Raw genomic sequence first — 14,004 nt, forward strand, 5'->3', positions numbered from 1 at the left:
ATGTATTTTATGTAATAATATATAATGATAATAATATGGAATTTATTAATCAAATTTCCAAATTAGTTTGCGAGGAGACTCAAATTTTTTACAATCATAAACTAGACATTTTTCAGTTCCATAAGAATTTATCAAAAAGTGATTGAGTAATGACAAAAGTGCATAATTATATGTCCTTTTATTATTAATAATAAAAAGCGAACTAATAAAAAATATTTTATCAAACAAAAAAGATTCCCGCATAAGGAAGAATCATAATAACGTTTTACCGTCCAAGTAGTGCCATCAGCAGGACTAAATTCAAATCAAGGTAGGTCTTCTTAAGTCCTGATTAAGTCATTTGTTTATTGAGATGAAAATATTTGTTTAGTACTATCAATTAATATCCGAAATTATATGTATTGTTGTACTTGCGAAAAACGTATAATCGTAAATATGTAGTCCGCTTTAAATCATTCATCTTTTTCCTCTAATGTTTTTTTCCAATTTTAATTACAAAAAAGGGTATGACTTGTTACAACTACGTGAATCACAAAAATAATTATCTTTTTATTTCCATATATTCCAGCTATACGAATAACTTTTGTCTCTTGTTATAAATTTGCCGCGCGAATGTATTGAATACGATTAAGTACCGTCACATTTAACTATTGGTACTCCATAACAGTAATGTAATATATCGATTCTGAATTCTACTTTGTTCATTCTTTATAAATACTTTATGTTCAATGGTGTTAGGATAAAATAAATACATAAAATACTCATATATTTATCCATACACATAAAAATATTCGATTAAATTTCAATTTATAGTGCTTTATACAGATTTAACATGTCTGATCATCACGGTGGAAAAGGTTATACCCCATTACCGCAAAATATAAGTAACACCGATACTGAGGATGAAGATGATTGTTTGGCCCAATCAAATGAAATTCCTAAAGATCATATTGATGATACACAACTGGTAAGTTGAAATCATGCGAACAATATTTTCTTTTTATTTATAATATAAATTAGAAGTATAAGTAATTGGTGTAGAAATCTATATGTACAGAGTGTTTCAATAGGTTGGTGTATTTTTGAGGTCAAATAGATGAAAAAGGTCTAGGAATCTAGGAACCCATATAATCGTTTATTACACAGCTATAAAGAATAAAAGAATCTTTATTCATTAAATAAGTTCTCTGTTTCATAGTTCACGATAAACAAATGGTTGTCTTAAAAATTGTTAATCATTATAATCACTAACAAACAATTGTACAGACCTATAAAACTAAGAAACATTATTGAACTTTAATCAATGGATAATGATTCTTTTATTTTTTATAACTCTATGATAAATAATTTTTGGATATGGGTTTATATAAATTTTCTTTATCTATTTAATCTTTAAAATATATTGTATCAATTTGGTAACTACTTATTGAAATACTATATATTTAAAGATCTTTAGTTTCATTCAGTTTTTATTAGTATACTTTTGTGATATAACTGTAATTTTATTTATAATAAAAAAGGACAAAATTGCTATGAAATATATATAAAGCGCGACAATATGTATTAAATAAAGATAACCAATTATAATTTTAATATAAATTTTATAAATAATAAAATATATAAAATAAATAAGATATATAATGGTATATAATGAATAAACTAAAAAATATATAATGAATATAAAAATTCTAGCAATCAACTACTATTCATGAGAATGGAATATATTATCCATTGGATGAAACAAGGAATTTAGCGAATCGCGCGAAAAATGGTCAAAATATGCTTAAATATTATAGAGATGATGTACCTATAATGGTAGTTGAAGGCAGTGACCAAAATGATTTGTGGAAAAGACACGATATGTCACCCTTATGACGATTTTGTTTGGTTGCTTCTATATTATTATGTGTTGTAACAATAGTTATATTTCTATATGTTTTACCTTGTGATAATTCAATGGTATGTCCTTCAGTAAATGAACCTCAGTCATCTATATCTTGGGATAAAACTTTACAAGGAATAGGTAAGTTTACTTAAATGTTTGTAAAAGTATAGTGTATGAATAAAGTTTTACTCACTGTTGCAGAAACAATAAATAAGCTCCAATCTCTCTAAATTAATTTCTCCAAAGTTAGTAATTATTTAGTAAATATTGTTTAATGTAATAAAAAGTTTTATTAATACACATATAAAAAATTGTTACATATTTTTATAAAATATTATGCATCATATATATAAAAAATTCATAGAATATTAAATAATTGATTAGTATAAATTATACGAATAGATTTTAATATTCTAATAAAATATTTTTAGAATTACATGGTCCTATCTCCATCATTCATGGAAATCCATCAAACTTGATATTTCTTGTTCGTGGACAACGATATAGAGGAAATGATACAAATGATCAGGGTCAAATATCTGCAGAAGGAGGAGGGATTATGTCAATGCAAGCAAATAGTGGTTTACCATTGTGGTTAGTTTCGTTGAAAAGACCGCCTACCGAAATTGATTGTATTTCAGTGGATACTGATCGATCTGGAAAACCAGATTGCATAGTTGCTGGAGATCAAGGCCTCTTGGCTAGTATCGAACCTATTGCAGGCACTATTCATTGGAGTTCCAAAATTTATACATATGAAAAACTACCTCTGATATTACCAGATATTGATTCAGACAAAATAGAAGATTTTTTGAGTATAGAAGTAGCAACAAAAAATATGCCTAATCTTGTTCTCTTATCTGGTGGAACTGGACATCTTCTAGGGCGATATTCACCTGAAAATTGTTCGTCCATTGATATAGATAATCACGTCCTTAATGATACTGTATCTTATATTTGCTATGATAGTAATAGAAGAAGTAAGTAAAAAATTAACTACGATTATAAAAGATAAATATTTATTTTCTCGTATAAATGTATAATTATATTTATTTTGTTTTGATATTAAGAAAGAAAAATTGTTAATAATGTATGATTGAGACAGATGTTTTATAAAATTTTGTTGTTATAGGCATTTATATGAAATAAAATTAGTGAAATATTAATATATTTTTCGTTTTATATATACAATGATATATACAATTATATGCAATTTTATATATACAAATATATAAATACGCAGAAGATTTTAATACATATTTTATCTGAAAAATAGGACATGTAATCTATTTAATATGTAATTTATCTTTTCTTATTTGCAGGTATGATTAAAACTATGACTATTAAAGGTTTATTACATGCTATGAAATTACCAGAGTATAAAAAATTGGTAATGAAACAAGCAATGGCATTTAGCACGTTCAAGACTTTAAAATACAATAATGAAAAGAATAACTGGGGGCCTACACCATATCACTACTTATCCATTGAAAATAAAGGATTATGTCCTGGAGAATTTTGTACAGCTAGTGTAACTCTAAAATTACAAAAGCATGGAAATCAATCAAAAGTAATATGGAATTATATTGGTCCTAATTCTTTTGTCTCAAAACCAGCTTTTCTGGATATATCCAGGAAACCTTATACTTTTGGATTTGTCATTAAATTTTGGCAATGGACTAATTCAACATCTGAACGTACAGAAAAAGTATCTATTGTTACAGAAAGAAGACTAATAGAGAGAGTATTGATTGTTTTTGTGAATTATACAGATGTACAAGTTAAAAATGCAAATCAAACTGATATTATTCAATTATGCCGAAACGCAAATTGTCAACCAAATTTGAGTTTACGTGCTCGCTTTAATTCAATCAAAATTGATTATATTAGTGAAGATGATATTCCAGAATTAATAACTTATTGGTCTTCATATGACATAGAAGCAACAAAGATACTGACATCAAAAGTACAAGTTGTAAAATTAGATTCGCTTGTAATGGATCTTCCACATACAGGTGTTTAATCTTTGGTTTATTTAATGATTGCTAGTTTATAGACAAATTGATCATTCAATTCTTCAGTGTAAAATTATTAATGAACATTTTAACAACGAAACGAAAATATTTGTTTCGTAAATATATTTAAGTGAATAATTATACTATAATAAATGACAGCATTACCATTAATAAGTGGTATTTGGCTATAGATTTATTAGAACTAGTCATCACTTGGTAGTAATGTAGCAACGATTTTCATAGGCGCCTAATTAAATAAAATAATTTTTAAATAATCATTTTCATAATGAACAATTATTGTTAATGTCCACATATTTTAAAAGAATTCAATGGTGCCTTGCAGAAGCTGTATACAAGAAACATGAGCAAATATATAAAATTTGCAAAAATAATTGCATGTTATTAGAAAGAATATATTAAAAATTTTATATGTTTAACAAAATTTTAAGAGATAGCAAAGTTCCTTTTGTAATATCATTTGATAATGTAAAGTAATAATGTATTTTATCTAAATTTATTCTGCATTATGAGTGAATTCTTTGTTATAAAAAATGAAGCTTATTGCATATAAATGCTATTTAGTGTAGTATTATGAAAGGTGAATAGTAAATAAAAATTTCCCTCTAGTTACATTCATATTTATTTATCATTGCAGAACACAATATTATATTCCTTGATTTATAATTCATTTAAAGTTTGATTTCCTTCATAAAAATATCTCAATCTATGATTAAGGTAATATTAACTTTAATATAATACTGATTTAATATTTATTTTAATATTTAATATATGTTTTTAATAAAATGAAATTTTATTTATCCTAATACATATAATGTATGCAATATTTCTTGCTGCAAAAATAATATGAAATATAAAAGCAATAATCATAAATATGACCAGAATGTTCAGAATATCATATCTTTAAATACAATTTCGTTGGTATGAGATAAATAAGACAATACGAATACTGACTTTTATTCTTACATAATTTAATTAAGATTAAATAAAATACTTCCAGACGCTCGTATCTTTTTTGCAGTTAAGAAAACTGTTTTAATTTTGTAAATAGTTTTCTTATCATCTAATAAAACATAAAACGTTTATATATATCTACGCTATGTTGATTGCATGACCGAAAATGCATTTAATAATTAACCGAAAAAAGAAAAGTACAACCCCATTTTCATTTTGCGAACTTCAGTTGCTTTTGTATTACATTTATATATTTATTTCACTAACGCCATTTTCATTTGATCTAATTAATGTTTTTGGTTTTAAGCCATTCATATTATACTGTTATTTGTTTTATAGTATATTACGTACCTAATATAACACTATATTATTGCACAACATTATTATTTTAATCCTTTATAAATTCCATTTTTGGAATTTCGCGCTATATTCCTCTATTACTTAGATCGAACGATGGCGACGCTGGCATTTAAAGTTTCTTTCAATTTGAATCAACAGTATGCAATTCAGTTAGCTTATGGCCCGTGGTTATGGCAAATTCGTATCTGTAGTATACATAATATATATCAGATCAGTTACAGTGAGACGTGGGCCCATATCAGTGAGCCACTCATCGATCATCGATCGTAGCGATCGATGGCGCAAATATTCAAAACGATTGATAAACGAGCACATGGAATATTCATTCTTAACGAAAACGTTTCAAGTAAAAGTACAAAGTACAGAGAAGGGGAGGGGAAGACTATTGGATGACAGAGCAAATCAGTCTAGTCAGAAATATACAGTGTACGTAGTTACGTAGCACTATTTTGAGTATCGAATATCCTATATCTACTGATAATCTGTAATCTGTAATCCAACTGATTCATACACATCAAGTATATTAAGAATTTTTAACTATATGTGAAAGAAACGTATCACGGAACAGCTAGAAACTAACCTTGATTATATGAAAGGAAAATTAATTTATCATGCGGTAATGTACATCCTAAATATCAATAACGTACGTATGATAACCTCTGTGCACTGATTGCACGATGGCTACGAGGAAACGAAGAGGCATGCACACATCGCCAGGTAGCTCCACGATGTTCGGCTCGTCACCAAGTAATTTAAGATCGAGTCGTTTAAATTTTCGTCCGAATTCGGCTCAAGAAGACAGAGGTGGAACTCGGCCGACGGCTGCCCCAAGTTCTATAGGTCTTATACTTGTAACGATGTTTTTACACGTTTGCAAAAAGTCTCTGCTATTCGATACGAGGCTCAAGGTAGCTATATATTGCGGCGCGATATTCGTAGTATCATTGGTAGCAGATTTTATCACTATGCCAAGAACATATTTTTCGCGTCCAGATAATGCTCTCAATCAGTATTTTGTAAAGTGGGGATGGGGATGGTTACTGACCGTAACTGTTCCATGGGTTGCATTGACCGCGCACACACTTGGATGTGGACGTAGATCAGTTTTACTTAAACACCTTGCCAGATTGGGTTTAGCCACAACTGCATGGCTATTATGGATCAAATTGTTTAATTATATCGAAACAAATTATGGCCGATGCCTTACCACAAAGGATATACAATTACAGACAAAAACAAAATGTCTCCAATCTGGTAAATTTTGGAGTGGTTTTGATATATCCGGGCATACATTTATTCTTATATATTCAAGCTTGATTTTAGCCGAGGAAGGCTCTTCGTTAGTTGGCTGGGAGGGTATAAAGGATTTAATTATGCGCGAAGAACATTCGCGAGTTACACCAAACGAGCCCAATATCGGACCACTTCGAAATCTTTCTGATTCCGATTTGGAATTTTTAAAGAAGGCGCATAAAGCGCTTACCCCTTATTTGAGAGGTCTCTTCGTTGCAATGACACTGCAACAATTACTTTGGGATACTATGTTGATATCTACAATGCTCTATTATCATATTATGATTGAAAAATTTCTTGGAGGTGTAGCCGCTATTTTAACATGGTATGTTACCTATCAATGGTGGTTTAAATCTCCAAAAAACTCATTGCCCGCGCCCGGTGATGGTTTATTTAAATACAATGAAACAAAGACCCATGACAATAGCTCGATCAGATCGAGACGTAGTACGCTGAATGGTACCAATAGATTTATGGGATTTCCTATTCGCCCAAGTCAGGATAATATCGATACAATTGGTACTAATAGGCAATCAGATTCGGAGATATCTGCTTCCAGGACATAAAAATGATCAACTTTCTAGCTTTCTAGCTTTCACATTTATCAATGGAATTGGACATTTCTGATACGTTTATATCACCTTTTTACATCTATATAGATTAAATGTAAAAATGTAGTATCCTGAGATGCTTACATATTTATTATATTATAACATATAGTTTATTTAACATATTTCTATAATAGTTTTACCTCCCTTAATTTGTGCAGGTATTTAATAGTTATAAAGTTTAAATTTATCTGATGGAAGAAAGTGCTAGTAAAATGATATTCTCCAAGTCTTGTGTATATAGCATTTTAATGTACATACTTTGAACATTGGATAAATTGTATTTATTATTGGTGTGGTTTTGTCAAATTAAAGTTGCTATTTTCTTTTTAAAATAGAAACCAGTTATGTAAGTATTGCGATCTATTGTAATTTACTAATTTATACATGAAATATTGAACAAAATAATTTTTTTACCTCCTCATGGACTGTTAAATTAATTAGAACATTGTTATGCAGTATACATAATTACTGTTATAGACATATTTTGTGATCTTATTTTGTAATTTGTATTTACTAAACTATTGTTTGTCTTATTGATAAAATGTTTGTAATAAACCATCATATGTATTTTATTATTCAAACATTATGTGTATTATCATTATTATATTTACACTATAAATTTGAAGAAAATTGCTTTACATTATTCTAATGGAACTTGCAAGAAAGAATATTTTTCTTTAAAACAAGCTGTCTAGTAAATTTATGCATAACAAAACCATATTTTAATTCCATTATTTATTCCATTTTATAATGAAATCCTTTTTTAATAATTTTTGCAACTCTGTATGTAACGTAAAAGTAGCTGTATAAAATAGACACACTTTTTAATAATAGATCTTGCAATAGATCTTAAAATATTGTAGATAATGAATTAATTCTATTAACCACCCGAATGAACAATAATGACAAAGTGATAATAATGAACTTAATTCATTATAAGGTAAAAAAAAGGTTGTAGAATTTTTATACTGGCGCGACATTTTATTGTCGTTTAATATCACCAAATTTGTATATATTTAAAAATATTAGGTCTGCTATGATCATAGATATATTGTATATTTCAACAGAATCTTTCATTCATATACAAATAAATTACACGTTTGTTTTTATTTACGTGTATTTGGCAGTTTAAAACGATATCTTGTTTATTTTTACCCTACTTATAAGAATCACTCTGATCATTTAATTCTTAAAAATAAAGTACGATTTGAAGTCTTTACATATACATTCGCGTACAGGCATATGTGTATGTGTGTAATGAAGCACAAATAGTTCTTAAATTTCCAATAATGAAGAAGTTAAAGTGACACAGTACTACATTTAACATTGTATGTTGGTTTACATGCTGACAAAAAAAAGAAGTTAAATATTGACATTGTGATTAGAAAAATTTGCGAAATTAGAAATGCTTTTGCCCTGATATGAATTTTTCATTTTATTTTCATATCGCATGTTACTTTGTAGCAGCTAATTATATATATCTAAGAAATATTTGTGTCTATGTATGTATGTATACACACATATTTTCAAAATGACAAATGATGTATACTGCGTTATTAAACTTTTGATCTCTTACGCGCAATTGCATCTTCCACGGCTTTGAGCTGCTTTAATAATTCTTCTCGTCGTGAACTAGCTTTCTTTGCTGCTTTAGCTGCAGCTGCAGCAACGCTTGCTTTACTATCAATTAACGGTGGTGATTCTAAACTTCTTTTCTTTCCAGCCATTAAAGTAGATCGGTCAACTTTTTTAACTGTTGTAGTATTGTTTGGTGGCTTTAATGTAAGCTTGATTTGTTGTTTAGTACCACTAAGTTTTAAGGCATCGATACCCTTGGAATCCTTTCGCGTTACTGGTGGAGTCGAGCCTTTCCTTCGACGTGTTTCACTGGAAGAAGAGGAATAACTTGACTCGCTAGAGTCACTACTGCTACCGCTGCTTTCTGAACCTGAACTACTGTGTGATGACCTAAAAACATATTTTTTTATATTAGTAATACACATGCTGTATCTTGTTGTTTTTATCGATATATGATCTCAAAAGCCTACATTTTATTACAGTAATGAAATATAATTTTTATATATTTACCTCGATCTCGATCGACTTTTAATAACTTTAGCTACTGCAGCTGCAGCTATCGCTGCTTTGTCTCTTGCCTTCTCATGATGACGTTGATGAGAAGAAAGCGGACTCGGTGCAGGTGGGTTGAGACCAGCACGTCGGTGAAGCGTACCAGTCGTAGGGGAAATAGAACCTTTAGGTGGACGAGGAGAAGGGGCAGGTGGATTCATTAACATGGCACCACGCGGAGGTGCAGCAGCTGCAACCGTTGGCGGATTAGGAGGTGGTGATGTCACCACTGCTTTCCCCTTGCCAGCACCACGGGTTCTAGAAGGAGGGGATGGTGAACGGGACCTGGATAGGGAGTCGTAAGAACTGTAGCTAGAGCGGCTTGAGCTACGGCTAGAGCTAAAAACAGCATATAGTACGTTTGTACGCATTTTTCACGTGTAAACATTAAAAAAAATTAAAAAATTAGATTACAATTTAAATAATTTTGTAATGTATGTTTAATAACATAAAAATTATAGCCTTTATATTGTTTTTATAATTAAAAATAAAAGTTACCTTGTGGACGTATACGAAGAACCTGAAGAATATGACTGTCTTCGTGATCGTCGAGATGATGTATTTCGACGTATCGTACTTGGAGATTTCCGGCGCATCCAAGGATCTGCCCATTCATCTCCTCTACTTCTTTCTTCTGGTGGTGGTTCTTCCTCTCGCCAAGGTTTCGTCGGTGGAATACGTTCTACTATGACTTCCCTTGATGGACGTTTATGTTTCTTCTCATATTTCTCGTAATATTCTCGTTCCCTGTCGCGTTCACGCTCACGTTCTCTCTCTCTCTCTCTTTCTCTAGTATGTGGTGGTGGAGAAACAGAATGAGGTGTTCCACGAGGAATTGCGTGATAATCGATACGTTCCCTATATTCAGCAGTGACTCGAGAGTCTGCTTTATAATGTACTCTCCTTGAAAGAAAAAGCGGTATTCGAATATTTGTTTTAAAAATTTGAAAAATACATAACAAATACTTCTAATTTGCTTCTTGACTTTAATAATAAATATTACCTATAATATTCTGGTGGTGCTGCTGGTGGTGCATAATAAGTATCAGGATCATCAATATATCTTTCTGGTGTAAGCCTTGGTGGTGGTATTCTTCTAGGTGCTTCTCTAGGAGGCCATCTTTCAACAGGTGGTTCTGGACTAGCTGCTCTTACATAATATCCTGCTTCTCTATCTAATTCATCTTGTCCTAAACTTAAATTCATCTTCTTTTCTTCGAAGTCCATATCAGATTCTTTGCGTTTATTTGCTTTGCGCATCATCTATGTAAAGAAGTAGATAGAATAGAAATATTTCTTATAAAAATATCGTATAACATATAAAACTTCAGTTTATTTTGTAAAGCATTTTACTTAAAAGTATTTTTTCCATGGCAGTGAAACAATATGACGTGGGATTGAAAGTGAAAAAGAAGTATAAGAATTGAGATTTTAAGCAATAAGAATTCAAAAGGAGGGACAAAATGGCTGAGGATGTTGGATAGAGAAAGGAAGAAGGGGACAGAGGTGTGCAAGAACAAGAGACAATAAGCAATAGTTTTAATTCTAGTTTAGTTTTTTGTTTAGTTTAATTTTAGTTTTCTGTAAGCTAAACCAACCAAGATCTTTCTTCAAGACTGCTGAGTCAAAGAATGGGAAGAACTGTGAAAACAATAATTTTCCTAATATCATTTTTTTCTGAGTTTTCAATATAGTAATGTCCTTCTTACATTTATAAATTATTTTTTTTTGTCATGGAAACTTAGTCTCAGAAGTCATAAAAATGTATTGAAGAAAATGTAAATCTTCTGTATGCTTAAAATTTAGAAATTCGTAAAAAGTATACTTATGGTTACTTAAAATTTAGCTACAGGAAATAAGAAAGCTTACAAAAATTACATACAAAATAATAATGATGTAGTTTGTTTCAAATAGGATACCTTACGAAGTATGAAATAAAAACTTACTTCTTTAGCATGTCGTAATCCACGTTCCCACGCAGATTCAGCAGGAAGATCTTCTACTTTTGGTGTATGTGATGGTGCTCCATATCCAGGTAATGGTCGCACCATATTTGGCCTTTCAATATGCGGCCTGAATTCGTGTGGAGTAGCTGCATGTGGTGGGTATGCCATTGGTCGTACCATGTCAAACATTGTATAATTTCCCTTGTCAGTTACACCTGGATGTAAAAATCTACAACTAACTCCCCATGTGCATTGTCCTCGGTTATAAAAGCGACAAACAGGTCTTGGTTCTGTTTCTTCTGGTCGAACATCATCACCATCACTAAGTTCTCCTTCTTCTAATTCAGATTCTACTTTTTCCCCATCCTCTTCTCCCTCTTCCTTATCATTAACATCACCACCTTCTTTTGATTTTAATTTATCTTTATCTTTGTCTTTTCCATCTTTATCATCTTTGTCTTTACTTTCTTTAATAATTGGTCCTTCTGCTTCACCTAAAAATAGTTTTTAATTTTTAATAGTATTTATTTTAAATTATAATAATTTTTGGATTATTTACCTTCATCGCGTTCATCTTTCCATTGACCATCAGCTTCAAAATCTAGTTGTTCGCTTTCCTCTGTTAATCCAACTGGTGCGTGTTTATCTTCTTTTTCTATTTTATCATTACTCATTCGTTTCTCTTCATTTTGTTGATTTTCTTTGAGTATTGATTCATGCTCAATAGTACCATCAACTCCATCTATACTTTCTAAATCAGAAACATCTGATAAATCTTCACCATGTGTAATTGGAGTAGGTTTTGATTTAGTTATTGATTCAGGTTCATCTTCAATATCTCCATCTGAAATTTGTTCCCCGTCCAATTCATTAAATGAAGTTTTTAAATGTTGTGGTGGAGAATGAGGTGGTGAATGCTTTTCTGACTCTTGATCATCCATAGGAGATGCTGGACCTGATTTTGGAGAACTTCTTCCAGACATTAATGATTTTGCTGAACTACGTCCAGACCTTGGTGATTTTGGTGAACTTTGTCTCGATTCACTATTTTTATAGGAATATGATTTAAGGGAATTGTCTCCAGATCTTTGTGCATCTACTTCCAGTTCAAATTGTTTAGGTTCTGTATCTTCAAGATGTAAAGATTTAGAATCATGGGGACTAGATGGGCATGATCTCTCATCTTGCATAGGAGAATGAGATAAACTGCGATCAGTTCTTGGTGAATCCAAAGAATTGTTTCCTGAATGATATGATTTTGGTGAAGCAGGTGGTGATTTTGATAAACTACGAGTCGATCTTGGAGAACCCACTTCACTAGGAGATGCTAAACCAGATCTTTGAGATTTTGGAGATATTGGTGTATATCTTGGAGATTTTAAATCTCTTTCTGATATAAAAGATCCAGGTGACTTCTCTCTTGAAGATATAGAACTTGCTCTAGATTTACGCCCAGATACAGACGAATGGTGCGAGAAGTTTGGTGATGCCACATTGTCAGCGGATGCAACACGATCTCTCCTTCCATCATAACCCTCCGAAGAGGAACTTTCTGAACCAGAGTCTGACATGATGAATTATTCTAACCTGTAAAAAAGTTATTCTTTTTTATAACATATACAATAATGATTTGACAAAAAATGGGACCACTGCTTAAACAAATTGTTAATTCCCCTTACTTGAGAAGTGAATTTTTTAGCCGAACCGACCAAATGTAGCACTGAAAAATCTGCATCAGTAGCATCACAGGGCTTACCTGTATCAATAAGAGCCTGTGCAGTATTTGCTCTTGAAGGCACAACGCGAGCAATCCATACTGTGTCGAACATACTTTTTATATCACATTGATAACTTTTTTTTACTAACAACTTTTGTACTTTATACATAAACTGAACTTTTTCACATTTACAATACATACTGTTAATTTTCAGGATTTCTTGCCCGAACTTTTTATTTTACGTTTTAAACTTTCAACTCGAACACAACACAAACTAAGAAATACCGGTAAACCGCAAACCGTTTTGTACTGCACTAGAAACTATAACGAACGGACTTTCAACCTGTAAGAATGTCTTTTGGGCATGGAGAAAGAAAGAACAAAGGGGAGAGGAAAAATTTAGGAAAAGAGAAACTAAAGTATTTGTACATTTATCATCAAGTGAAACTATATAGAACAAAAATCATTTAACTTTCTATCATGTCATTTATAGTTTATATACAAAATAATATAAATGTATAGTAGACTGTCATTAATAATAAGAAAATTAATATAATTTATAGATTTGATGATAATAATAAAGATGTTACAAATATGAGAGCAAGAAATTAATTAAAACTGAAACCATGTTTATAAACATAAATTCTTTAACTATAAAGTAATTGTCTATGAATACTATAAAATAAAAATATTTAATATTTGCAAACATACACCAAAATTCAATAGTATATCACTAATGCATTTACAGATTGAAGTAATAATATTTAAAAGCTGAATCAGAGTTTATTAACTGATGTCAATGTCATATTTTATAAATTATTATTATATAAAGTAACCACACAGTACTAATTCATGTTTATACCAATATATTTATTTTTAGAACTAAAAAAATGGGAAGTCGTTTTTAAAATTTGTTTAAACAACTAGAATTCAAAACCATATTAAAAAACAATAAAAAGAAAATTTTGTACAACGAATCTATTACAGATTTTGGTGTTAAATGTAATACCTAGTAATTATGAATATATAACATGAAATATATACATATATATACATGTCAGTAATATAAAGTATT

At 30.3% G+C, this 14,004-nt stretch overlaps 3 protein-coding genes across 3 annotated transcripts; 2 read left to right on the forward strand and 1 right to left on the reverse strand.

Moving 5' to 3' along the window:
• Positions 1-530: 530 nt before the first annotated feature.
• LOC100651013 lies at positions 531-4,536 on the forward strand. Its single transcript, XM_003398431.4, is given in 4 exon segments — positions 531-967; positions 1,693-2,023; positions 2,317-2,865; positions 3,208-4,536. Coding segments are annotated over 4 exon segments (1,716 nt in total). The 5' UTR covers positions 531-832; the 3' UTR covers positions 3,909-4,536.
• Positions 4,537-5,340: 804 nt separating this feature from the next.
• On the forward strand, positions 5,341-7,717 carry LOC100650893 (acyl-coenzyme A diphosphatase FITM2). The gene has a single exon (XM_003398430.4). It carries the CDS (start codon positions 5,910-5,912, stop codon positions 7,089-7,091), a length of 1,182 nt encoding a protein of 393 aa, XP_003398478.1. The 5' UTR covers positions 5,341-5,909; the 3' UTR covers positions 7,092-7,717.
• Positions 7,718-8,171: 454 nt separating this feature from the next.
• Positions 8,172-13,453, reverse strand: LOC100650777 (zinc finger CCCH domain-containing protein 18). The gene is made up of 7 exons (XM_048409755.1): positions 12,892-13,453; positions 11,772-12,799; positions 11,213-11,706; positions 10,270-10,529; positions 9,765-10,169; positions 9,225-9,605; positions 8,172-9,104 (listed from the first exon to the last, which is right to left on the reverse strand). Exons 2-7 carry the CDS (start codon positions 12,781-12,783, stop codon positions 8,693-8,695), a joined length of 2,964 nt encoding a protein of 987 aa, XP_048265712.1. The 5' UTR covers positions 12,784-12,799; positions 12,892-13,453; the 3' UTR covers positions 8,172-8,692.
• Positions 13,454-14,004: the final 551 nt, after the last annotated feature.

Source organism: Bombus terrestris, chromosome 10 (genome assembly GCF_910591885.1).
Source record: "Bombus terrestris chromosome 10, iyBomTerr1.2, whole genome shotgun sequence".
Lineage (NCBI taxonomy): Eukaryota > Metazoa > Arthropoda > Insecta > Hymenoptera > Apidae > Bombus > Bombus terrestris.